This window comes from Macrosteles quadrilineatus, unplaced genomic scaffold (genome assembly GCF_028750875.1).
Source record: "Macrosteles quadrilineatus isolate MER2022 unplaced genomic scaffold, UCM_ALF_1.0 Scaffold_5__1_contigs__length_97177068, whole genome shotgun sequence".
NCBI classification, from domain to species: domain Eukaryota; kingdom Metazoa; phylum Arthropoda; class Insecta; order Hemiptera; family Cicadellidae; genus Macrosteles; species Macrosteles quadrilineatus.
In genome coordinates, this window is record NW_026542598.1 from 17804515 (window position 1) to 17829079 (window position 24565).

Consider the following 24565-nt stretch of genomic DNA (forward strand, 5'->3'; position numbering starts at 1 on the left):
TTCATTGCCTAATCGTTATCGCTACGCTAGGAATAGGCCTATATTTACATTACACTTTAATATGAGTGGTTTATTTATAATCATTAAAAATATTGATGTGCACAATACTTATTAAAGGTTTAAAGAAGGATTTGTTTCCACGTTTTGCCTTGGCGTTCAAAAAGTCATGGGTTCAATTTAGAGCCAACCACTGTTCATTTCTTATTTTCCCAATAATATATCTAGGCCTACTGTGAATATTTATGTGACTCTGAAAAGGTAAATTAGACTAGTATCTTCTAATTTATAGTTAGAAAATGTACATGTAAATTTAATTAGTTATAACAAAACTTTGTTATGAAAACCACATTGTTTTGGAAGTTTGGAATCATTTCCTAACCTCCATAGTGATGAGATAACTTTTCATTAACTCTAACCAAAAGATTAATGAGTGTAGGTGACTTTTATCTTTGGATTTCCCTAAGCTTGTAACTAAAAACTAGCTTGTTTAAGTGCTAAATACCAGCACGAGTTCCAATGGGAAATTTTATGGGAAATTCATTATATAGGCTAGGTCAATACATTTTGAAGACAATCTAATTCCCTACATAGAAATAAGTTATATATTAATGTTAGGAAAATATTTCTTTTATAAGTTTTTGGGGCGAAATATAATAACAAACGGAGATGATAAATATATTTGGCCACAAAAAATATATTGAAATGAAGCTGTTCTAAACTAAGTTAACCTAACATAGCTAACCAAACTTGCTGTAAGTGGTTGCACTTTAGTTTCTGTCCTTCATTTACTATTATACTACCCATCAAACTACTGCTCATGAAACTGTTCTTAACACTAATACCGAAACCCTAGACCCAGGCTGATGCTAACTGAAACCCCCGGTCTGTGAGATCCCATTTGAAAATAATGGATCCCGCTTAGAAACGCACAAACCGAAACCCTGGGCCTGTGAGACCCTGCTTTAAAATACACTAATGCTGGGCTTCTGAGACAGGCATGTTAACTTATGAACAGACAATCTGTCAAGGTCACGGCACCCACGCAAAATGAACAAAAAATATACTAAGTTAGGTGGCGTTCGCAAAGGCATCCACAAAATTGAGCGGAGTCGTCAGGGTTCCATGTATAGGCCTATTGTTATTGACTTTGACCATCGAGCTTCATATTTTTGTTTACCGGTATCTACAATTTTAAGTGAAGAGAACATTTGTGTAACTTAGGTAAAGATAAATAAGTTATTGGTGTAATTAGATTAGCGACACGTTGTTTCGTAATAAAGGGGGGGGGATAAGAAACGCATAGAGATGTAAATTTAGGCATTTTCAGAGACCTGCATTTCCATATTAATTTTAAACCCTCAGGGTTAGTCATTAACTTATTCTAAAACAGGGTGGTACAGTTCTAGCTAGTTATAACCTAGAAATCGACCCTCTACATTTTGGCTACGGTACTAATAATTGCCTAAGATGGCTTTCTGAGGATATAAGTGAAACCACAAAATATATTACCGATAGTTTCAAAAGTTATATGTAGGCCTATTAACATTCACATTTGCATGGATTCAAGTGTTTAAACCATAACCCACGTGTTACACGTTAATAATTTGTAGAATCAATTGGAAGGTGATCAAAGACGAAGTTTAAGCCTTCAAGTTTTGGCTAAACTTTTTGTGCTTCCTAGTCGTCTTTGTTGATCTCGACAAGATCGATTTATTTGCTAACTTACGTAGCGGCATTTCAAACACATCATGAAATCCACGATTAATCAAGGAAACCAGCGTATGGATGATATGTAGGCCTATATTTTGTTAACTTGTATGATTTTCATTCCAACTAATTCATTGCTTTTTTTTATAAAAGCTAATATTAACCCTTTGAGTGCCAACGTCCGGGGAACCGGACGTTTTTAAAACGAGCCAAAAGTGCCAACGTCCGGCCGACCGGACGTTTTTAGAACGAGCCAAAAGTGCCAACGTCCGGTTGACCGGACGTTTCGTAATGATCGAACAGCTGTCATAACAACCGAATAAATACTCGGATTCTTTTAACCCATATATTAACATTGAGTCGAAAGTTGCTAGATGCGATACATCGATTTTCGTTGGTCGAAATATCGAAAATTCGATTTTTACGAAATTTTAACCTAAAAATCGCCAGATCGCGCTCGGCATTTTTAGCGCGACCTTCGGGAAAAATCATCGGCATTTTTTGAGCGTTACTTTTATTTCTCGCCTGGCACTCTAAGGGTTAAAAATTCAGTATTTTTCAAGTAAGCCAATCACAAAAAAAAAAAAAAAACATCAACTAAGTTAAGACACTATTTACAAATCTGTATGTTTTACCACGTAAACACATAAACTTTATAAACCCTAAACCATTAAAACAGGTTTTGGGTAGACTTCTGTATCTGTTGGCACAAACAACCAAATGAATATATCAATTATTTGATTGTTTCATTCAATATTTTGTTTGGTTAGTTGGTTAACCTTACCTAACTAACCAAACGATATATTTAATAATCGATACAGTAGGCTATATCGATAAATATTTTCATTCGGTTGTTTGTGCCAACAGATACGTCTTCCCATCATTTTTTTAAATATATTTAGAAACATTGATCTGCAATTCAGTAGGGATGAATAAACTAAAATATCGATCGATATACGGTATCGATTATTCGATATATCGTTTGGTTAGTTAGGTAAGATTAACCTAACTTACGAAATGAAATATCAAATGAAACAATCGAATAATTGATATTTTCATTCGGTTGTTTAGTACTAACAGATATGGAAGTCTACCGAAAATGATTGTGGTTTGAAGAGTACGTAGGTAGTTTTGGTCTCCGCAGAAAGATGGGTAGGTAGGCCTAACTTAACTTACTTTCGTTAAAGGGAAAAATCATTATAATCGATGACTTTTTTTTCGATTAATATCGATGAGTGATTTTGGTTTTCCTTTACGTTTCCTTTACAGTACACACTAAAACCTAAGTTAATCTTCCTAATTCACATTTAAATTGATTGATTGTAGGCTAGGGTAACTGGGTCATTCCATATCAAATCAACTAGGCTCTCAACCTGACCATCTTAGATTTTGATGAAATTTTGAATACCTACTATTAGTATTTTGAGTCCTGAATCCAAATATGTTTAAAAAAAAATCTATCTTTTATAGTTGTTACGATATAAATATTTCAAAATAGTAAAAATTGGCGTTTTTTACCGTTCGCGCAAATCTAAAATATTGTCTAGGATGAGTTCTATTGGTCACTATCAAAATGTACAATTGGCTCATTTTAAAGAGGATTCAAATGCCTTTAATCTGATACCAAACTCAACTTACTTTGGTAAAAATTATTTTTTTTTTTAATTTCAAAATATGTCTTTGAAAAAAAATTTAAGATAGTGTTTTTTGAAAAAATTGAAAATTAAATAGCCATGTTAAAGAATGTAATCTAGTAAGTAGGCTACACTATAAAAATTTCAAAGTGGGATGATAATGGGATCAGCATTTATGATAAAAATACTTTTCTATGGTTCACTGTTTCCAAGAATTTTGGCGCATACAGCATGTAGGCCTAAGTACTAATGTAAATGTATCATTAAAATAAGGTTCAATTAATTATATGATTAAAATTAAATAGCCGAGGTGGGTCGCTGCGACCTGATAGTGTAAACGTAAAGTGCTTCACAATGTGTTTTTGCACAGATCTAGTGGCTGACTAGTGTCTGCAGCCTAGTGAAAAGGCAGACTTAAAGATTGATTACAGTAAATTGTTGCAACACAACTAACTGTAAAAGACTGAGGAACTTGAGCAAAAAACCCATAGATCCATGTTTGTCTGTCTTTCCTCTTGTGACAAGAGAGAGACATGTCAAACAAGCATTGATAATGTTGTCACACATTTTACTGTGATCAATCTATTTAAATCCTGTAGTAACCTTATTATTGATACATAGATAATATTCCATGATAATTATTTACTTTTGAGGAATGTTTGCTCATAAGTATAAAATGTATTATCACTTAACAATTTAAATTTTTATAATGAAAACTGATTTGTGGATTTAAATAACTTTGCTAACTTGAATCACAGAAAACGTACTACTATAACCCAGAATGCCAACCGAACCGCATGGTAAAAAGCATTAAGTGTTTTGAGAGAGCTTCGCCTGTCAATCCGTAGGCAGAGCCACCAGCGTTGCTATGCTATTGCATGGCAACGCTGGTGGCGCTGCCTACGGATTGACAGGCAAAGCTCTCTCAAAACGCTTAATGCTTTTTACCATGTGGTTGGCATTCTGGGTTATAGTAGTACGTTTTCTGTGCTTGAATAATGTTGTTTACTTGCTAGATTTAGTTTATATTATAGCAAAATATGACATACATCATTCAAATATAGGCAGATCTATTTAATTTTAACCATATAATTAATTGCTGGCATAGGTAGCATTAAGTTATTTTAATTTTGTATTTCATTCTTAACTAACTAAAGACTTGTTGTTATTATTTTACTTGTTAATATTTACTAATATCATTGTAATTGTATTTCTTTTTATTGACGCTATTCATTGTACCACCCTTGTACAAAAAAATATGAATAAAGAATATGAATATGAATATGAATTGACTCTTATTTAATGATACATTTACGTTAGTACTTAGGCCTAATATAGTATGCGCCAAAATGCTTGGAAACAGTGAACCATAGAAAAGTATTTTTATCATAAATGCTGATCCCATTATCATCCCACTTTGAAATTTTTTTATTGTGTATTTACTAGATTACATTCTTTAACATAGGCCTATGTACCTAATTTTAAAATTTTTCAAAAAACACTATCTTAAATTTTTTTTCAAAAACATATTTTGAAATTAAGAAAAATAAAAAAAATTACCAAAGTAGTATGAAGTTTGGTATCAGATTAAAGGCATTTGAATCCTCTTTAAATAAGCCATTGTACAACTTGATAGGACCAATAGAACTCATCCTAGACAATATTTTAGATTTGCGCGCAGAGTAAAAAACGCCAATTTTTACCATTTTGAAATATTTATATCGTAAAAACTATAAATGATAGATTTAAAAAAACATACTTGGATTCAGGACTCAAAATACTACTAGTAATTGCAAAATTCCATCAAAATCAAAGATGGTCAGGTTGAAAATAATTTTTAATTGGTTGATTTCATATGGAATGACCCAACTTATTTTAATTAATTTGAAGTAAATATTAGGCCTACACTCACAATCCACAATTAACGCAACCCACAAGGTAACTTAAATAGGCTACTTTAATTTAAGTAACTTAATTAGCCTATTTGAAATATTTGATTAAAATTAAGATTAATTTAACTCTTGTCTCTTGATCTAATGTCTCTTGATCAGACATATTTATTAATCTAGACTGGATTATGAAATTAAAAGAAGGAATAGGCCTATACTTTGCTTGGTTCTTCTTCTCTTCACTTTACCGAGTGGCTTAGCTTTTGTTTTCACCATGTAGGCCTAGGCACCCCATATGTCTCATTATGACAATAGTGTTTAACTTATTGGCATAGACTAGCCAATAAGCTATGTTTAAGTCAATATATGACAAAACCTCTTTGATAAAATGGTTGACACTGTTCTTAAACCTAACCCAATCAAACTTCTCGAACAGCTTAAAATTTGTTTTTATATAGCGGAAAAGACATGTGAGAAAGGTAGAAAGGTGAGAAGGTAGAGAAAGGTAGGCCAGGTTTTATGAGAATTCACGACTCCTTTGAATTGATGTCCTTTGAAGGATAGGTAAGTTAAGTCCTTTAGGTAAGTTAAAGTTTAGGTTATAACTTAATGCAAGCTTTTTTGAAATAATCATTTACTATGACTAACCCACTAGCCTAAGTTTATTTCAATAACTTAGTGCAAAAACAGTCTGAAGGGGACATAAAATCAACAACTCGGTTGTTGAAAGGATGATGTTTTTGGCCTCTGGCACAGAAAACGTACTACTATAACCCAGAATGCCAACCGCATGGTAAAAAGCATTAAGCGGTTTGAGAGAGCTTTGCCTGTCAATCCGTAGGCAGCGCCACCAGTGTTGCCATGCAATAGCATAGCAACGCTGGTGGCGCTGCCTACGGATTGACAGGCAAAGCTCTCTCAAAACACTTAATGCTTTTTACCATGCGGTTGGCATTCTGGGTTATAGTAGTACGTTTTCTGTGCCTCTGGGGACCTCAAAACCAAAAAGGAAATCGATTATGGGTCCAGGTCTTACCATGAGACCTACGGTAATAACTTATTATTCCATATGGGAAATTTGCTAACAGCAAGTTTGTGCAGCGATAAATAAGTTTTAGTTCTTGGAATTTTTAGGGATGGGTAAGTTATTGATAGCTGAGTGTTTCCAGTTTAGGCTTAGGCCTATTTTTAGAGTTTAATAAAAATGTTTGATTTTAATAGGAATAATGGCGCATGGAACGTCAGGTAGTAGCACATCATCACGGGCAGCTGTGATGGGACGCTATGTTGGAGGGGATACAGAGTGGGAGGCCAAAGAAGCCCTGCGTCAACGGGAATTGGAGGAAGCTCGTGCTCGGGCAGCTCAGATGGAAAAGACAATGCGATGGTGGTCCGATTGTACAGCTAACTGGCGCGAGAAATGGAGCAAGGTCTTAAATTTTTCCTCAAACAGCATACAACAATTACCTACAATTTAATTCGACTAAGAAAGCTTCGGTATCTTAGGTAGCTAAGGTAGCTTCGGAGTTAAAATAACGTATAGGCCTAGGTTTCTATTTGTTTTCTTAAGAGACTCATTCTTAAGAGTTAACACTTTATATTGATATTGATACAATACATCATCTGCTGTTTTCGTCTTTCCACATCAACCTCTTGTTGACTTTTATTTTACATTATAATAACTTGCAATCAGTAATCTGTAATTCCAATCTCACCAAGATTAAGCCATTGTGCAGTACATTAACTATGCCTTTGGTCAGTTGGCACTAATTGACATAACTAACAGAAATTAGTTTCAATTTTGCATAGACTTTACTTTAGTGTTTGTTTCAGGTACGAAATGAAAGAAATAAAGCACGCGAAGAAGCAAAAATGCTTAGGTCAAAGTTGGATGCATCACTCAAAGATATTAACACTTACAAAAGAGAAAGACAGGAACTTGAAGCCCAGAACGAACAAATGAGAAAGGAATTGGAAAAAATACATCTTCTTTTGCTCAAACATGCGGGGCAATGGGACCATAAGCTCCTCGAAGCTCTGGAAAGTGTTGATTCGGAGAAAGATATCTCGACAGATGACCACGCCAATGAGAATACTACCACTGGTGAAGACGACAGAACTTCGGCGGAAAAAGATTCAGGCATCGAAGAATACGTGCTGCAGGGAGCTGTTCCAAAGCATGCAGTAGAGCTGTATGATGGCAAGGACTCTCTGTTAGAGAGGGATATAGACTGTGACTCTAATACCGTGGGAGACCACGACACGTTGAGCACAATTGGTACAGACGCTGAGAGCTTGATGAAGCGTACTTGCAAGAAAGATGCTTTTGTGTCATCTCCTGACGAGGAGGAAATGCGGCAGAAATTGTCAATGCTGCAATTGAGACTGGACGAGGCGACCAAAACACTCCAAGTTGAACGAGAGTAAGTTGTTATAATGTTTTATTAGCCGACCTGTGCAAAGCATTCGCACTGCATCCTCCTCAAATCCCACTTAATTGAAGTTCACGTATTATTGGTTAATACTGCGTAACTTAGTTTATCTTTGATTTAGGTATGGGTACTCAGAAATAGATGTGGGTTTACATTTTAGATCATTAACTTTTATAAAGATAATGTTAAGTTATTTACATTTTTACATGTTTACAGGATCTCTTTAAACACTGTGTGTAGTGATGTCATGGTCATATCCGGTGTTTGTGTTGGTGAATGGCTTTGTTTTTTTACACATAGCCTACATAGTTTTCACTGAAAACGTGCACCCTTGACAACACCACAAACGACTCCTCGGGACTGAGGCCAGTCTGGATACTGGTAACGGGTTTTCCGGTTAAACCGATGTCTCCAAAAACTTGTTAAAACAGACCGTTTAAATAGATACTGTATACAGTATTTTAGGAGAGCATTGTACTATTTAGACACATGATCACTGGTCTCAAATCTTTCCCATGAGAACAGTCGTTTCAGTCCCGCCCACTTCCTGACAATCTAGTCTGGTTAAACTATTGTGCTGATAAAAATTGTCCAGTTAAAGAGATGTGATTTCCGCCTAGTGTAGTCCTGTTAAACCGATGTCCGGTTAAAAGGTATTGGTATAAGAGGGAGTCTAATTCCAGGAAATTCCTTCTTAGTGGGTTTGAATGTTTACGTACTATTGTGTAGTATGACAACAGTTTGACCGGAGTCAGCTAACTTAGCTATATGGTAGTGTAGTTGCCAAAGTGAGTTATAACCAATCTTGGGCTCTGCTTAGTGTTTAGTAAACCGTTCGTTTCCTATAGGTAGGCTATGTAATACCATTGAGTATACAGGTACTATAGTAGCCACCCAATGGAAGTTATCGTTACCTATTCAGCGCTGTTAAAGAGTAGCGTCAGCTGCCCGAACTACTCCACCTTGGGCCTGTCGGTAAGGCAGTTTGGTTGTTTTTTATTATTGCTTTCATTGTAGGTTGTAAAATGTCATTTCTGTGGATGAAATTTGTTTTTTTGTTTGTAGTTTTGTTGTTTTATAATTAATTGATAATATTAAATGATTAAAAGGTCCTCAGAGGCACACTGCACTACCGACAGATTACCGCTACCCAAGCGTTAGCGGCCCGAACTACGTTGCCAAAATCGCAAACAACTATTAGCATTATCTGAGATGGTACCCAATGGTATTTAAGACTTGAGGTACGTAAATTGTATGTTGGGTGTGTTGCTAGCCTAGTAGTTAGCGTCTCGGTCTTTGGTGCGGGAGGAACGAGCTTGATTTCTGGCACATCGACAAAACATGGGTTTGTATCTCTTGACCTAAGAGCGTTTGAGTTGCTGTTGTTTCCTACAACCTGTGTGTGTTTTGAAGCACAATGCAATACTTGTCTGTGTAGGGAGAAGCTGGCACTTCACCGCAACCTAGAGAGATTAGAAATGGAACTGGCAGAGAGCAAGGAGAAGTGTGAGGACCTGAGAGTGTCTAGACAAGAGGCTGTTAGAGAACTGCTGCAACTACAGGACCAGCATCAGGTACAATTGTAGTTTACCTGTCAACTAACCATGAACACAAACTGACTGGTTACCTGCACAAGCAGTTGACAAATCAAATCAAATCAAATCAAAATATACTTTATTTCCAAAAATATTGCAGAATAAAATATAAACATAAACTTCCAGTGAAACAGACACCTTACTTGCTATTGCATAGATAAAATAATTAATATAAAAATACACGTAAACTTAATAATAATAACAAAGGTTGGAAAGGTTTCAGGGAAGCTATGTTAAATATATACATTAAGGAAATAAGCCTACATGGGCTGGAAGCCTGTGCGTAGGCTCAGTCGCTATCAGTGACTTACGTATTTGTTGGAAAACAATAATATTCATAATATTAAGAAAATCTTCAAAACAAATAATTTAATATTACCGGTAATTGTAAAGTACCGGCAACTATTCTGAGGCTAAATTAGTGAAATGAGCAATTTGAGGAATGAGGCAAGGTGGAGGGCACAGACATAAATATAGTTACTGTAACACGTTGACTGCGCATGCCGACTTTAGTCGGTGTCAGTCGGCGTCGCCAGCGCTCCCAGGTGGCGCGCGCCGACAAAAGTCGGCACCAGACCAACAGAAATATATTGAGTCAGTGTGAGCTTAGCCTCAGACGGAGACGTTATAATCGTTGCCGGCCTGCCAGCTTAGAATGCGAACTTTACTTTGGTGTAGGTTGGTACTAAAATTTCCCGTAAAATCCTGTCTGGCAATGCTTTTGTCCCGGTTTCAGGGATTTTTTCTCTTCAACCCACATTACAAAGGCACTGGATATGGATCCGTGCAGTGCTGCTACCTTTGGGTGTTTCAGTGAACTACAACTATTTGCGGGGTAACGCAGCACAGTCACCAATACTCTTTTGTGATTCGTCAGATTGAAATATTTGAATGCCAATTGCGTTCGCTGATTCGGTTGCGCGCCGGGGCTTCGCGCGCCACTGGGGAGCGCCTGTATAGTCGCCAGTCGGCACGCGCAGTCAACGTGTTAAGAATGTTCGATGTTAGTAAATAGTAGTTAAATACCTATAGACTGATATTCTTAAGTTAAGGTAGGTTTTCAAATCCTAGTCTTTGAGAGACGGGTGTTGTTAAATTGACAAAAATAGCTATGCACACAAGCTACATACACACAAGGTATATACACTGTTAATAAGTTGACCAAGGGTATGTACAATAACTGACTATTAACATAAAACCCCCCACAAAACCCTGTTCCGATAGAATAAGTTAAATGTGGGTTTCCACAACTGTACTAAATTTGATAAAAAACTGATGATTTTTGCTTGAGTTATCGTGCTTACAGACACATATACAGGGTGGAACGAAGTTAGTGTTAAAAAATTTTATGTGTTAAACTACTAAGTATTGGTGACAAAATGGCACCAATTTAAGTTTCCATACCCTCACAGGTAGATAATAACAGAAAATTTAAGATTTTTTCAAAATATTTGTACTTACTTACATAAAATGGCCATAAGTGCATTAAACATTGTTTTTATTCCAAATTCATTGTCATTTTTAGAATCCTCGTTAAATTTCCAATAGTAATAGTACAAATGCATTGAGATTAAACATCTGCATAACCCCTTATTTGGCCATGAAAGTTTGAATTTTGGATTTTTTATAAAAAAGTAATAACCTTTTCCAACGTTTTTCTATACTACACTGGACTGTAGAGAGTGCCAAATATTATTAAAAACTTCTGCAGTTAATAACCTTTAAAACTATGTACAAACATCTACTGTTCCTTTGATTTGTCGTTCTCAAATTTAAGAGTTTCTCATGAAAAACACGGAACGGCTAATGTTTAATTTCCCTTAAAATAACATGTATTTGCTTAAATAATATGGCAATAGCTGCAATAACAGTTATATTTGAATAGGGTTTATTGTAATTTTTAGAATCCTTGTGAGATTTATTGTAAGATATTAAAGATCTATTAGTATTAACATCCATATAAACATATGTTTTGTGAAAACATGTTAAATTAGTTTATTTTTTATTTTTTGAATACATTGAATATTGTTTAAAGGTACACATGGTACATTTAACTTAAGAATTTTTTTTAAGCATAAGCAAATACTTCCAATGGAGTAACTTCTAAAATTATGTAGATACTACAATTTGCAATGTTGTCAATATGTTCACCGAAAACCGAAAATTAACCTAATTAAAGTATACCAATTAATTTATTGTAGTGCTTAGACACATGCTAATGGAAATAACTCAGTCAAGTGATATATTTCTTAACTAAAATAATTGTTAACACCTCAAAAATACTTAGTTTTAGCTATTTATACAAAAACTAAAAGTTAATTCTAAAACACACAATATTCGAAACTTAAATAACTGTTCCTTACTTCCTTGTTGTTTAATAGTTGCCTTCTATTTGATGCCAACTACTTGGGTTTTTTTTTAAAATCTCCATTTTCCCAGATACACAGTCAAGCTTTTTTTGCACGTGGCACCAACAATAACATTAAAATACAACGTTCCTCTGACTAGCACATTTGCATTCATTATCCAGTAGCTAATTTCCTGATTATCTTCCACTAAAGATGAGTAGACCAAGTACTCCAGCCACACAAAACAAGTCCAGTGGGCTTAGGTCTGACGACCTGGCATGCCAGCAAACCACACCTATGAACCATCATTATCATTCTTATCATTCAAGTTGTGTATTTTGCTTTAAGTCAATCTCGCACATCGGTTGAATGTGCCATAGAACTAACACCGTAAACGATGTTTAATTTATTCCAATAAATAAGAAGAAAACCCCCTAAATGAAAATTCATCACAAAACATAGGTTCATAAAGTGTTAATCCTAACAATTCCTCAATATTCTTATTAGGAATTTTACAAGGATTCTGAAAATTGCAATGATACCCATTTAAACATGATTTTTAAAGCAGCTGCTGCCATATCATTAAAGCCAATACATGTTTTTTACAGGAAATTAAACATTAGCCGTTCCGTGTTTTTCATGAGAAACTCTTAAATTTGAGAACGACAAATCAAAGGAAAAGTAGATGTTTATACATCATTTTAAAGGTTATTAACTGCAGAAGTTTTTAGTAATATTTGACACTCTCTAATAGTCCAGTGTAGTATAGAAAAACTTTGGAAAAAGTTATTACTTTTTTATAAAAAATCACAAATTCAAACTTCTATGGCCAAATAAGGGCTTATGCAGATGTTTAATCTCAATGAATTTGTACTATTACTATTGGAAATTTAACGAGGATTCTGAAAATGACAATTAATTTGGAATAAAAACAATGTTTAATGCACTTATTGCCATTTTATGTAAGTAAGTACAAATATTTTGAAAATTTTTTAAATTGTTTGTTATTCCCTACCTGTGAGGGTATGGAAACTTAAATTGGTGCCATTTTGTCACCAATACTTAGTAGTTTAACACATAAAATTTTTTAACACTAACTTCGTTCCACCCTGTATATAAATAACTTTGACCAGGTGGTGTTTTTGACTTCCGAAGACATCAAACAAAAAAGTAATTCAGTCCAGGTCTTACCATGTGACCTATGATAATAGCTTATTCCCTATATGGGAAATTCGCTAAAAGAATAAAATCAGGTGTAGGCCTAGAGTGCAATCCTTAGATGCACTAATGCCTTCATATTCCCCCCAAGCCAGACACTGTTTATTAATGGTGGGCTCTCCCTCCGGCTAAGCCCCACATATGTTATGTTTGATAATATGGATTGCATTTAACTTGTACAGTATTCGAACCCGTGCATGTTGAAAGACTTCAATGCTACACTTCTATGCTGCCTTAAGCCAACAGAGCTACGTTGCCACCGTCGGTCTAATGGAAGATTAAAGCACACCTTGACACTAGTGCTTGCGGGTTGGATTCGACAAACTTCTTAAGCACCAGTGGGTTAGCAATATGGCTACCTCGCCAGGAAATGTGGTGACGGGTTACACATTACTTTGCGCCAATGGGTTAAGAAGTACGGTATGCTATACACACAAATGTGACTATGTTTGCAAAGATAGTTTACAATTAACTTAGGCTATGTCGCTATGGCTGCTAACACTGAGGACTTTTAAAATCCCTAACTCGTAGTGTAGTTCTAAATACCTAGTTCGATAAATATTTAAATAATTTGGGTGTTAAAAAGCTTGATAACTATTTAATAACGTAACTATTATTCCAGGATACTGTGGCATTGATCCAAGCAGATCTTATGGACGAGGCAACCAGTAGAGAGGGGATGGACAGACGATTAGCTGATTTGAGAGCCCAGGTATGGATTACTAACTGACTTGTAAATATGCATTCTGGTCAGTTCCATTATAAATATGACATTTTTGCGACCTACTATTATATGCTATAATAACATTTTGTTAAGTTAAGGGTGACCCAATTTCAATCTCTAGGGCAGCTTTGTAAAGATTATCCTTTACTATGCCATTTAAGGAATGTCCTCAGAAAATTTGATTTCTAGATTCTATTGTTTCTGTTGATTTCATGTTTTCAAGCATATTCTCGCTATTTTTGATGTAGATAAGGCCACGAAGCCATTGCCATAACCTTTTGGCAGTGTACACAGTCAACGGTTCATTTGTTTGTAACAAAACTTAATAAATCAATCCTAATTTCAAAATGGTTTGCTTAGCTGGAGAGGCTGCAGGCAGAAAACGCAGCAGAGTGGGGCAAACGTGAGCGACTGGAAACAGAGAAACTCAACTTGGAGCGGGACAACAAGAAGCTGCGAAGTGAGCTGCGCGATGCCCAGGAGCGACTGGAGAGACGAGGACGTCCAACAACCACTGCGGACACAGAACTGCGACAACTACAGCAGGAAGTGTCTGATAGGGGCAAGGTCAGCACAGTACAGTTTTGATAATTTGATCTTTGGTTGTCTTTTCAACCCTCACTCATTAACACACCCATTATAAGACAACACATGTTTTCATCCTCTACTGTACCCAGAAGATACAAGCCAGGCTTTTTAAGTATATGCAATAGAGTGTACTTTCCCTTTATGTACTTTCTACTTTTCTATGTGTTTGCTTGCACACATACCACATTCTGTTAAAAACAATGCATAGTTTGTTGACTCCTAATATCAGTTTACCTCTCTGCTACCCCTTGCGTCTAAGTCCCAGTCAAGGTGGACACAGACCAGGTTTTCCGAAAAACCAGTAATTATTTATTTAAATTTGTTGTACCAAAGAAAATCTGGGCCCAAAAATATCAGGGATCCTTGGCAACCAGGAAATCCAGGAAAAATGTGTGATTTCTCCTAGGAGTTTTTTGGCTACCCCGATCAGTGCAACCCCTGCAGCTGAGCTGTGATGTGTATATGTTATCATCTTATTCTGCAGTTTTAGTAGGCTAATCTTGTTTTCACACTTGTTGTTTCCTTTTTAATGTATGATATTAGGTCAAAAATGTTGTAGGTACGGTAATGCACTTATTACTAATTTAATGTAATATTTATGTAACGATTCAACATGTATTCTACCAGTTTTCAATGTTCAATGAATGTTGAATTATTTTACCTTGTTATCATACATTCATTCAGCTATAAATGACCTCCCAGAAACCATTCAAATTAACCATAGATATAACACTCCTAATGAAATCATTTTTAGATTTCCAAGGCACCGTTTAACCCTTTGAAAAAAGTCTGCTATATGCTTAGCTGAGGCTGTACAATTTGCTGCCTGCAAGCTATAAATCTAATATATAAAATTCTCGTGTCACAGTGTTTGTCTGCAAACTCCTCCGGAACGACTTCACCGATCGTCATGAAATTTGGTGTGTAAATTCTGTAGGTATGCGAATCGGACGTAAACTATTTCCCGTTTCGAAATTCTTAAAAGGGCTCCGCCCCAGTGGCTCTGGAGTTTCCCATGTTAACCTTATGAGAAATGGAATTAATGAATCTTAACAGCTGTTTCAATTAAACAAGTTGGTTCTGTTCTATGATGTTCAATAGCATTAAAGTTACCAACAATTAACCAAGGATTACCAACAGGGTGCAGCACTATTATTTCTTTTACATTTATGACAACAGCTAATTTGCAACCAAAAGGTGAGTGAGCGTAGCGAGCGAACTTCAACCTGGAGGCGAGTTAGCGTAGCGAACGAGCTAACCTGAAGGCAAGTGAGCGCAGCGAACGAGCTCCAACCTAAAGGTGAGTGAGCGTAGCGAACGAGCTCCAACCCAAAGGTGAGTGAGCGTAGCGAACGAACTTCAACCAGGACGTGATTGAGCGATGCGAACGAGATCATCTTGAAAATTAAACGTAACGGTACTTTCTTTCCATCGGTCTGTCTTAGGGGAAACCTATAACTTAGGCGATACGAAGTTCGCCGGGTCAGCTAGTTGTTAAATAAAAATAATTTTAAAAATAAAATAGGTGAACACTTTAATTAACAGAGTCTTTTATTCAATTGTAGATTTTCATAATACCCCTTTAGTTTAGAATAGTTTTATCATTTAATTTTGTTAATTCACATTATCTTCTTGATTACTATTTAATTTTTTTATATTCTGATCACTTAAATCTGACAGAGCACCTATTCTGTCCGTATGTAACAACACATGTGAATAATGTTATGTGCAAATAAAATATGTCTATGTCTATATAACTGTGGAAGATATTCATGATTTTATTGCGCTTGCGGACGCCTACAATGATGTTTCACACACATAATTCAGAAGTGAATGATAAGTCTACTTGGCCACGGGGGATGTTTATTGTTTAATGATTTTTCCGGGATCACGGAAGACAACGAATATGTTTACAAGGCTTTGGTAGATGTTCATTATTTTACATTTATGATGATGTATAAATGGCTGCGGGAAATGCTCATGATTTTGCCGCCAACGTGGATGACGATGATGATGTCTACACAGGCGCGGGAGATGTTCATGATTTTGCTACCATCGCGGAAGACGATGATGATGTCTACACAGGCGCGGGAGATGTTCATGAAGTTGCCGCAGCTGTGAAAGACGATTATAATTTTTCCTCATTGAGGAAGATATTTCGGATTTTGCAGTGATCCCGAAAGACAATGATATCTCCACGATCGCTGGAGATGATGACAATATTACCTCGAGTATAGCTAGACTGCAAATTTCAGGCGCCCACATCTCTATAATAACATTTTCTTTTTGATTTTTTTTTTTTTTTAGATCTTCATTTACCTTAAGTATGGTATTTTTAGAATTTTTCATTTTTATGTGTTTAGAAGGGTTTACAAATAAATTGGCTAGTTAGAATGTTTAATTTCTGCATACATTCTTTTTTACATGAAAAACACCCCATTACCTCAGAAATACTTACTGTACGGGTAATGGAAAGACATGGGTTGGTATCCAAATCCATTAAGAAAATATGGTAATACTGTAAAATAATGGAATTGGTACCAATTGAGAACCGAGAATCAATTTTTCAGGCATTGGTGTCGGTATCGAGAATCAATAAATTTTGGTATCGACACATCACTATATTTATTTAACACTTACTAAATAGTTTGCTGTAGTGTTAAACAAGCACACAATAACGTGAGATGGACATAGTTTTATAGATGGATAATTATTTCTAGTTTTCATTGGTTTAGGAATTGGGTGACCTGAAGCATTCGCACAGTAAGCTGAAGAAGATGGTGGCAGACAAGACAACAGAGCTGGCCCACGCGGTGCGTCGCGCGGAACAGTACGAGACTGAGGTGAAGAGGCTCCGTTCTCGGGTGGAGGAGCTGAAGAGAGAACTGGCCGTAGCAGAGGACGAGATAGACTCTGCAACCAACAATATCAGGTAAGTTTGAGAATAGTATGATTGGTAGATTCACTCAACATAAATTAATATCATGTAATATGTGGCAGCAACAGCCAATCCATATTATCACAAAACAAAATTTCTATAACAATTAATAAGGGTAATTAGGGTATTTGGCTCATTTGTTATGTTAAAGATGTAATTTATTCATATTATAATGTCCATAATAGATATGTTAGAAAAGAACATATGATGTTTCCTTGGCAACAGAGTTTAGTTGTTTGTTATATTTTGATGAAATAAGATGTATACACAAATCTAAGTTTTTCATTCTATCAGTTTTACTATTAAATTAACTTAATTTTTGATCCACAAGACGACTTGTTATTTTAGACGATATTTCCAACATGGTAGCAGAACAGAGTGGTTAAATTAATTGAGAAGAAGTTAATAGAATAGTGAATGATGAGTAATGAAAAACAGATTGAAAAATTAAGAGGGACTGAGAATTTCACAACATGGAAAATAGTCATGAAGGTAATCTTAGAATGTGAAGGAGTTTATGGAATTGTTAGTGGAGAATTCGGAAAACCAACAGCAGGTACACCAAATTATGACGAAAAATTGGTAAATTGGTCAAAAAATGATGCAAAAGCCAGAAAATATATTGTTTTATCCCTTGAGACGAATCCTCTACTTAGAGTAAGCAATTGCTCTACAGGAAAAGAGATGTGGGAGAAACTTGTCCACATTTATGATGTCAAGTCAACAGAAAATATTGACATATTGAGAAATAAGTTCCATAACATTTCTTGGGAACCTACCCTTGGAATGAATGGTCATCTGGAAAAGTTTGACGAAATCCAAAACCAATTAACAATATACGGTAAGCCTATTAATGAAGACGATTTGTGTGCTCGACTCCTTCAAACTCTACCAAAGGAATATGATCACATATATGTGACTTGGCACGACTCACCAAGGGAGGTGAAGACATGGGACATTCTACAGAAGAAATGTCTCAACTTTGAATTACGTCTAAAGGACAGAGACGAGATGGATGCAGCAGTAGCCATGGTTTCCAAAATAAAAGTAAGTTCTAAACAGCCAAAATATATGGGAGCCAAAAATGCCAAAAAGGGAGACTTGCAAAAATTAGGAGCGATAAAATGTTTTTCATGTGGCAAAAATGGTCATCTATCTAAAAACTGTCGAACAGGTGTAATTTGTTTTAAGTGTCACACAAAAGGACATAAATCAAATGAATGTACCCGTGAGATACAAAATGCTGCAATGATGACTCGATCAAATCTAGAGGTAGGCCTAATTGATAAGTCATTTTTCAGTGAATGTGACAACTGGCTTGTTGACAGTGGTGCTTCTCACCATGTGACAAACCGCAGGGACTGGTTCGCCACTTACAAACCATTTGATACTCCTAAAAAGATGGACAGTGCTCGCCAAGGTGTTCATATTCAGGCCTTGGGGTCAGGAAAAATAGACGTTATGGTTTTTGATGGTAAACAGTGGACTTACAGGTATTTCGATGATGTTTGGTACTGTCCTGATGTTGCTTGTAACTTATTCTCTGTGAGGAAAGCAGGTGAAAAAGGCATTCACCAGACTGTGAAAAACAATGGTAAGTCATGGGTGTTTTCTCAAAATGGAACAATCATTGCTTTGGCTATATTTAATTCAGCTAATCAATTGTATAATATGGTTGTTAAGGTCATTCCACCAAAAGAATCATGTTTTATTTTGAAGAAAATAAACAATAACGATGATAAACACTACTTTAACATTGACGAGAGTAGCAATGATATCGAGCATGATCCCCTTGACAGTAGGCAATCAATTCTAAATAATGAGACCAGAAATCAGCTTGTTGACAGTAATCAGGACAATATATTCCATGAAGAAGAGCAAGATATTGTGTATCCAGGAACCAATGATACTGATGAGCAAGACATGTTGTGTCCTTGTGATGATAACGCTATTCCAGGTGATATATTACAAGAGGAGACTTATAACCTGAGAAAACGTGATGGAATAAAAATACCTATGAGATATAGAGATGATTCTGTCATGTGTGTCAGTGACAGAGATAAAAATGAGCTTTTAGCTTCTGCAATACTTACAAACGAAGTACCGGAAAATTATGACGAAGCAATTCGATCTGAGCATGTCGTCGATTGGAAATCCGCTATGGATGAAGAAATAAATTCATTAATAAAAAATAAAACTTATGATTTGGTTGATCAACCAAAAGGAAGAAAAGTCATCGATAATCGCTGGGTATTTGCACTGAAAACAAATTCTGAGAACGAGATCATTCGTTACAAGGCGCGTTTGGTCGCAAAAGGATTTACTCAGCGTCCTGGTATTGATTATGGTGTCACTTTCAGCCCTGTAGCTCGGTTTAAGACGATGCGAACTATGTTAGGCTGTTCAGTTCAGTACAATCTTGCTATCAAACAGTTTGATGTTAAAACAGCATTTTTGAATGGCAATCTTGATGAGACTATTTGGAAGAGTAAGCTTCAACGGTGTGTTTCCCAATCTTCAATGGAAGCAGAATATGTTGCCGCTAGCGAGACCTGTAAATCCCTTCGTCTTGTGAAAGAGATTGGCGCAATTGAAGAAAAGTCTATTCCTATACTACATGTGGACAATCAAAGTGTGATTAAACTTATGAACAATCCAATGTTCCACGATCGCTCTAAACATATTGAGACGAGATACCATTATGTTTGACAGTTGGTCTCTGGGAAACAGATCACTGTCAGATACATTCCAACAGAAGAACAAACCGCTGATATTTTAACAAAGGGCTTATCATCATTGAAACATGTTAAAATGAAAACTTTCATTGGGATGGTGACCTCTTAACTAAAACTTATTTTTCTAAAATGTATTATGGACATTACGGGGGTGTGTTAAAGATGTAATTTATTCATATTATAATGTCCATAATAGATATGTTAGAAAAGAACATATGATGTTTCCTTGGCAACAGAGTTTAGTTGTTTGTTATATTTTGATGAAATAAGATGTATACACAAATCTAAGTTTTTCATTCTATCAGTTTTACTATTAAATTAACTTAATTTTTGATCCACAAGACGACTTGTTATTTTAGACGATATTTCCAACATGTTATTACAATTTCTTTAGAGCCTCAGCTTATTCTATTGGAAATTGAATGCCACAAACCAGCAAAGCAGAAATAGTGGCATGTGGAAGAAAACAACAATAAATAATAATACCCCGCTGCAGCAAACCTGATGACTTAGCGAATTTCCATTTGCCTGGATTGATTTTTAATTATTAATCTATTAAATTAACATTTATGTTTTACGAGTACCTAGGTTAGCTGCTACAGGGAAACTAATAAAGTGTGTTTTTTATTAAAATATCAATAGCTTAGTAGCCTATGAATTATGAAATTTGAAAATACCAATTTTGATCAAAATTTATCCATAAACAAGCCAACTACAACATATTATAATATTCTCCATAAGAATAACATAGGAATTTTAAATTAACAATTTTTTGAATTTTCTCCGTAACCAATTATTGTACAAAACACTTAAAAAGGTCTGGAGAAAAATTTATAAATTGTGTGTTTTAAGGGTAAAAAATTAGAAAACCCCATTTTTACCCCATAAAACCCCTTGTTAAACACCGTTCCCATGTATTCACATTTAGATTATTAGAAATTCACATGTAGACATACACTCACACACAAAACATAAATGTTACAAACATAAATGTTTCGTGTGTGAGTGTATGTCTACATGTGAATTTCAACAATGACCAATGCTATTAACAGTAATTTAGTGAGTCATAGTAGTAGTAGTAGTAGTAAGTGAGTCATGACTTGCCTTCTACCGGCGCCGGACCTCGTGTGTTACGCCATAGACAAAAAGAATTAAATATAGACTGTCAGCCGTGCTGCGGTTGCCATGTTTACCATAGGTTCCGGCGCACACCGCTGCAGTTTACGTAGCGCGTACTCTGTAACTACGGTGGTGCTCCAAGCGGTGTGCGCCAGAACCTATGGTAACCGCAGCACAGCTGACGGTCTATATTTAATTCTTTTTGTCTATGGTTACGCTTTAATGTATTGGCCAAGTTTGTAAATGTTTTTTTGTACTGTTCGTGTGTTATATGTATTCGGTGTTTTTTCAAAAGTTGGACGACCTTCACATGAAGAAAATGTTTTAACTTTCGTGATCTTCATCTGAAGATGTGCTCCACAAGCACGAAACTGCAGTAGTGACAAACTACGCAAGGACCATATTGACAGAGGTAAATTAAACCAGTATTACACTTTTTATTATCACATGATACTGTTACAGGAAGCTTCAACGATCAAATGATGTCCTTCAAGAACAAGTCCAGGTTCTAGAAGTTCAAGTCAAACACCTTCAAACTAGGTAATGAATACTTCGACTATACATGTTGTACATAGATTATTCATTATAATGATTCGAGTTGAGCTTGGAGAAACCTGGATGTAGGTTATAATATTTAAAAGATTTATTTAACAATGATCTTGATAAGTGGTATAATAGTGGTATTCACAGTACAATACTAACTAACCCTTCTTCCTTCCCCAAGTTTCATGCAATATTTCTGATTCCAAAGTTTTTTGACTTATTTTGTTTTTAATTTCTTTGTAGGCCCTACATATAGTTATGATTTGATCTGTTACTTGTTGCTAGTTGACAGTTCCAGTTTATTCAGTGTTCTAATTACAATAAATCTAGTGATAAAATTGTTTGTTATATTACTATTTACTTATCATGAGTTACTGTGTCTGGTCGTGCCTATTTGTACATTTTAAAAGCAGAATTTACAAGAACCCCCAAGTCATGTGTTGACTCATTAGCTAAAGTGTTGTGATTTTTCATGCTGCTCGGACAGTAAGGCGGAGGAATCGGAAGTTGATGACGGAGAGGAAGGAGATGAAGAACCTAGTGAGTGATGAATAACCAAATACAATCAATCCTCTTCATTTGTGTATTCACTATTTGTTGTACATTGTGTTGTTTTGTTTGACTCTACAGGCAGCGGAACACGAGTATCTCACATCGCAGTCCCGTCTTGAGGACTGATGAAGCCAGCGACGACGACTAGCCTGTGCTTCCTCCAACTTCAGTTAGGTTAGGTTAGTCAAAAATGTACTTGCTGACATCCCACATTGGGAAACTTGTAGAGTATTGTATATCAATAGTTCTGCCTAAAACTTAAACAAGTTTAAGTATCCGAATGTGGAATCTCTTGTTAATTTTCAAGGGGAGTTTTCAGGTGTTTTAGATCGCGAAAGAAGTCATTTTATGCTGATAAACTGCAGCTTGTGACTAAGCCAGGTCTCGTGTTGGCCAGGCATTCCAAGTCTTACAGGTTCAAAGACCACCTTGGCCAATAATCTTCTTAAAAAACAAAAGTCAAAACGGGATTTATTATAGTGAATCCGTGATTAGGAATGGCCTTCCATTTAATAATATATGTAATTTTTTTAGACAGTGCCAATAAAAAAAAAATTGTGTAGCTCCCACATAAAAAAAAACATTTACAAACATCCACTAATCGCTGTGAGCTCAAAATTCTAAGTACTGTAATTCCTGTATCGATTCATTGATATGATTTATCAATCTTTTGATTAGTTATTAGATGTAATGTTGGCAAGTGGAGGTGATAATGACGTGTCCTTGTTTTGGTTAGGAGCTAAATTCCATATGATCATCTATTATTACATAATGTTTATGTACATGGAAAAAAACATGTATTCAACTAATTTTGAATTCATTGTGTTCATTGTATGTGTTCTTTATTGTATCTTATCTTGTGTTTTCACTGATAAGTGTAAGTGCACAAAATATTGTTTCTTATAAACACAATATTCCAGTCTTATTTTAATCGACGACTTCATTCCAGTTGTACCTTATTGTTCCTTTGATAAGTTATATCTTCCATCACATTGATATAATCAATAATAAGTCAAAAGATGTGATAGTTCCAGCAATCTTTAGCATATAGTGAGTAATGTTAATTATGTTAAAGCTGTACTTTTAGTATTTTGGATCAACGACTAAATATTTTTGGTTGGGTTAGTCACAGTGGATAATATTTTATTACTCTTCCATTAACAACACATTTTAATTTATGTTTTGTATAAGGCTGCAAATGAAAAGTATTAATTTTAAGATAGGCTTTCCAAAAATCTAAATGTTGTATCTATTTTTCACTTAACACATTCAAATCAGAATTATATTATGGTACAATCATATACTTTCAATACATGAGTTCTTGTATAGCACAAACCTAGCCATTGCTAGCTATAGATTAAAAACCAAATATTTGAATCAAACACTTAGATTTTATCAGTGGTTTGAACTCTATATGTAGGATGAACGGGTATTTTACATTATGTTTTATAACAGGCATGCAGTTAGTACATATTTGTATGTAGTTGTGTTTCCTCCATAAAAATAACATTGGAATGGAATTTTAAATATAAAAAAATTAAACTTTTTAAAATGTTAAATTTAAAAAAAAAGATTTAAAAAGATTTTTAAGCCCAGCCATTCTTTCAAATTAGTGGGAACAAAGAAAAACTGTTTCAAATTAATATATAGATTGCTATTGCATCACCATGTTTTAACCTCTATTTGGTCATCTTTTGTTACTCACAGTTTGTCAACAAAACTTTGTTTTATCTTTTATCTGGTTAATTTGATATGGTGCATCTAACATTTTAAACTTATTCTGTAATTGTTAGTGATTTTAATATTCAGGAAATCCTTTTTTCCATTTAAAGATGGTTTTCTTTCACACATTGCAATAATACATCCATGCTGTTTAAAATACATTCATAGCAGTGAAAAGAGGTACTTTTTAGTCCACTGACAAGACATCCATCAGCCTATTAATTATTAATAAGGACTGTTTAAGACTAGAACAATTGATTGATTGTGTTAAGAGTGGAAAACTATTGTTTTTGTGGAAAGTGACTAATTGTTGGATTACTTTGATTGTAATTAATTGTTGAGTTAGAGTCTAACGTACTTGATGTTACTTGACAATTTTAGGTTACCGACTGTGTACATTTTTTCACCCACTAATCATTTTCATTTTAGTTATTTTCATAAACTAAACAGATATATAACCACATATTTCAGTAACACATGTTTGTTCAATGTAGCAAATACAAGATGGAACTAATTTCAGAAGTATTTTTAAAGTAAATGATTTGAAAAATTAAAAATATTTGCAGTTTGTAAGTCTATTAGTTTAAACAAGTTTTTGTCCTAGTGACTAGAACTATTATATCAGAAACTGATGTAAATTTTTTTTAGAATACATTTCCTATTTTATTCTACTTATTACTATCTTTATTTTGTAACTGTACCACTAATACAAACCATACTTCATTGAATGGAGTTGGAACATCAAAAAATTTACCCTAATCTAATACCAAGGATGGGTGAAAAAATATTAGTCCGAATTTGTAACCTAATATTGTACCTTA

General features: G+C 35.0%; 1 protein-coding gene across 2 annotated transcripts; it reads left to right on the forward strand.

Moving 5' to 3' along the window:
* LOC128994675 (coiled-coil domain-containing protein 102A) lies at positions 1-23593 on the forward strand. 2 transcript variants are annotated; one of them, XM_054419380.1, is made up of 10 exons: positions 1-258; positions 6452-6660; positions 7064-7653; positions 9101-9236; positions 13446-13535; positions 13908-14114; positions 16871-17067; positions 21390-21467; positions 21958-22010; positions 22101-23593. In XM_054419380.1, the coding sequence occupies exons 2-10, from the start codon at positions 6457-6459 to the stop codon at positions 22139-22141; spliced, it is 1596 nt and encodes a 531-aa protein (XP_054275355.1). In that variant the 5' UTR covers positions 1-258; positions 6452-6456; the 3' UTR covers positions 22142-23593. The 2 variants fall into 2 exon arrangements, with proteins under 2 accessions (XP_054275355.1, XP_054275356.1); XM_054419381.1 differs by lacking the exon at positions 21958-22010.
* Positions 23594-24565: the final 972 nt, after the last annotated feature.

What these genes read in the sequence shown, in the direction of transcription:
- LOC128994675 (XM_054419380.1), top strand. Translation starts at nt 6,457, where the DNA reads ATGGCGCATGGAACGTCAGGTAGTAGCACATCATCACGGGCAGCTGTG. An exon ending in GGCGCGAGAAATGGAGCAAG is followed by an intron (nt 6,661 to 7,063) that starts GTCTTAAATTTT and finishes TGTTTGTTTCAG; the next exon opens with GTACGAAATGAAAGAAATAA. An exon ending in GGAAGGAGATGAAGAACCTA is followed by an intron (nt 22,011 to 22,100) that starts GTGAGTGATGAA and finishes TTGACTCTACAG; the next exon opens with GCAGCGGAACACGAGTATCT.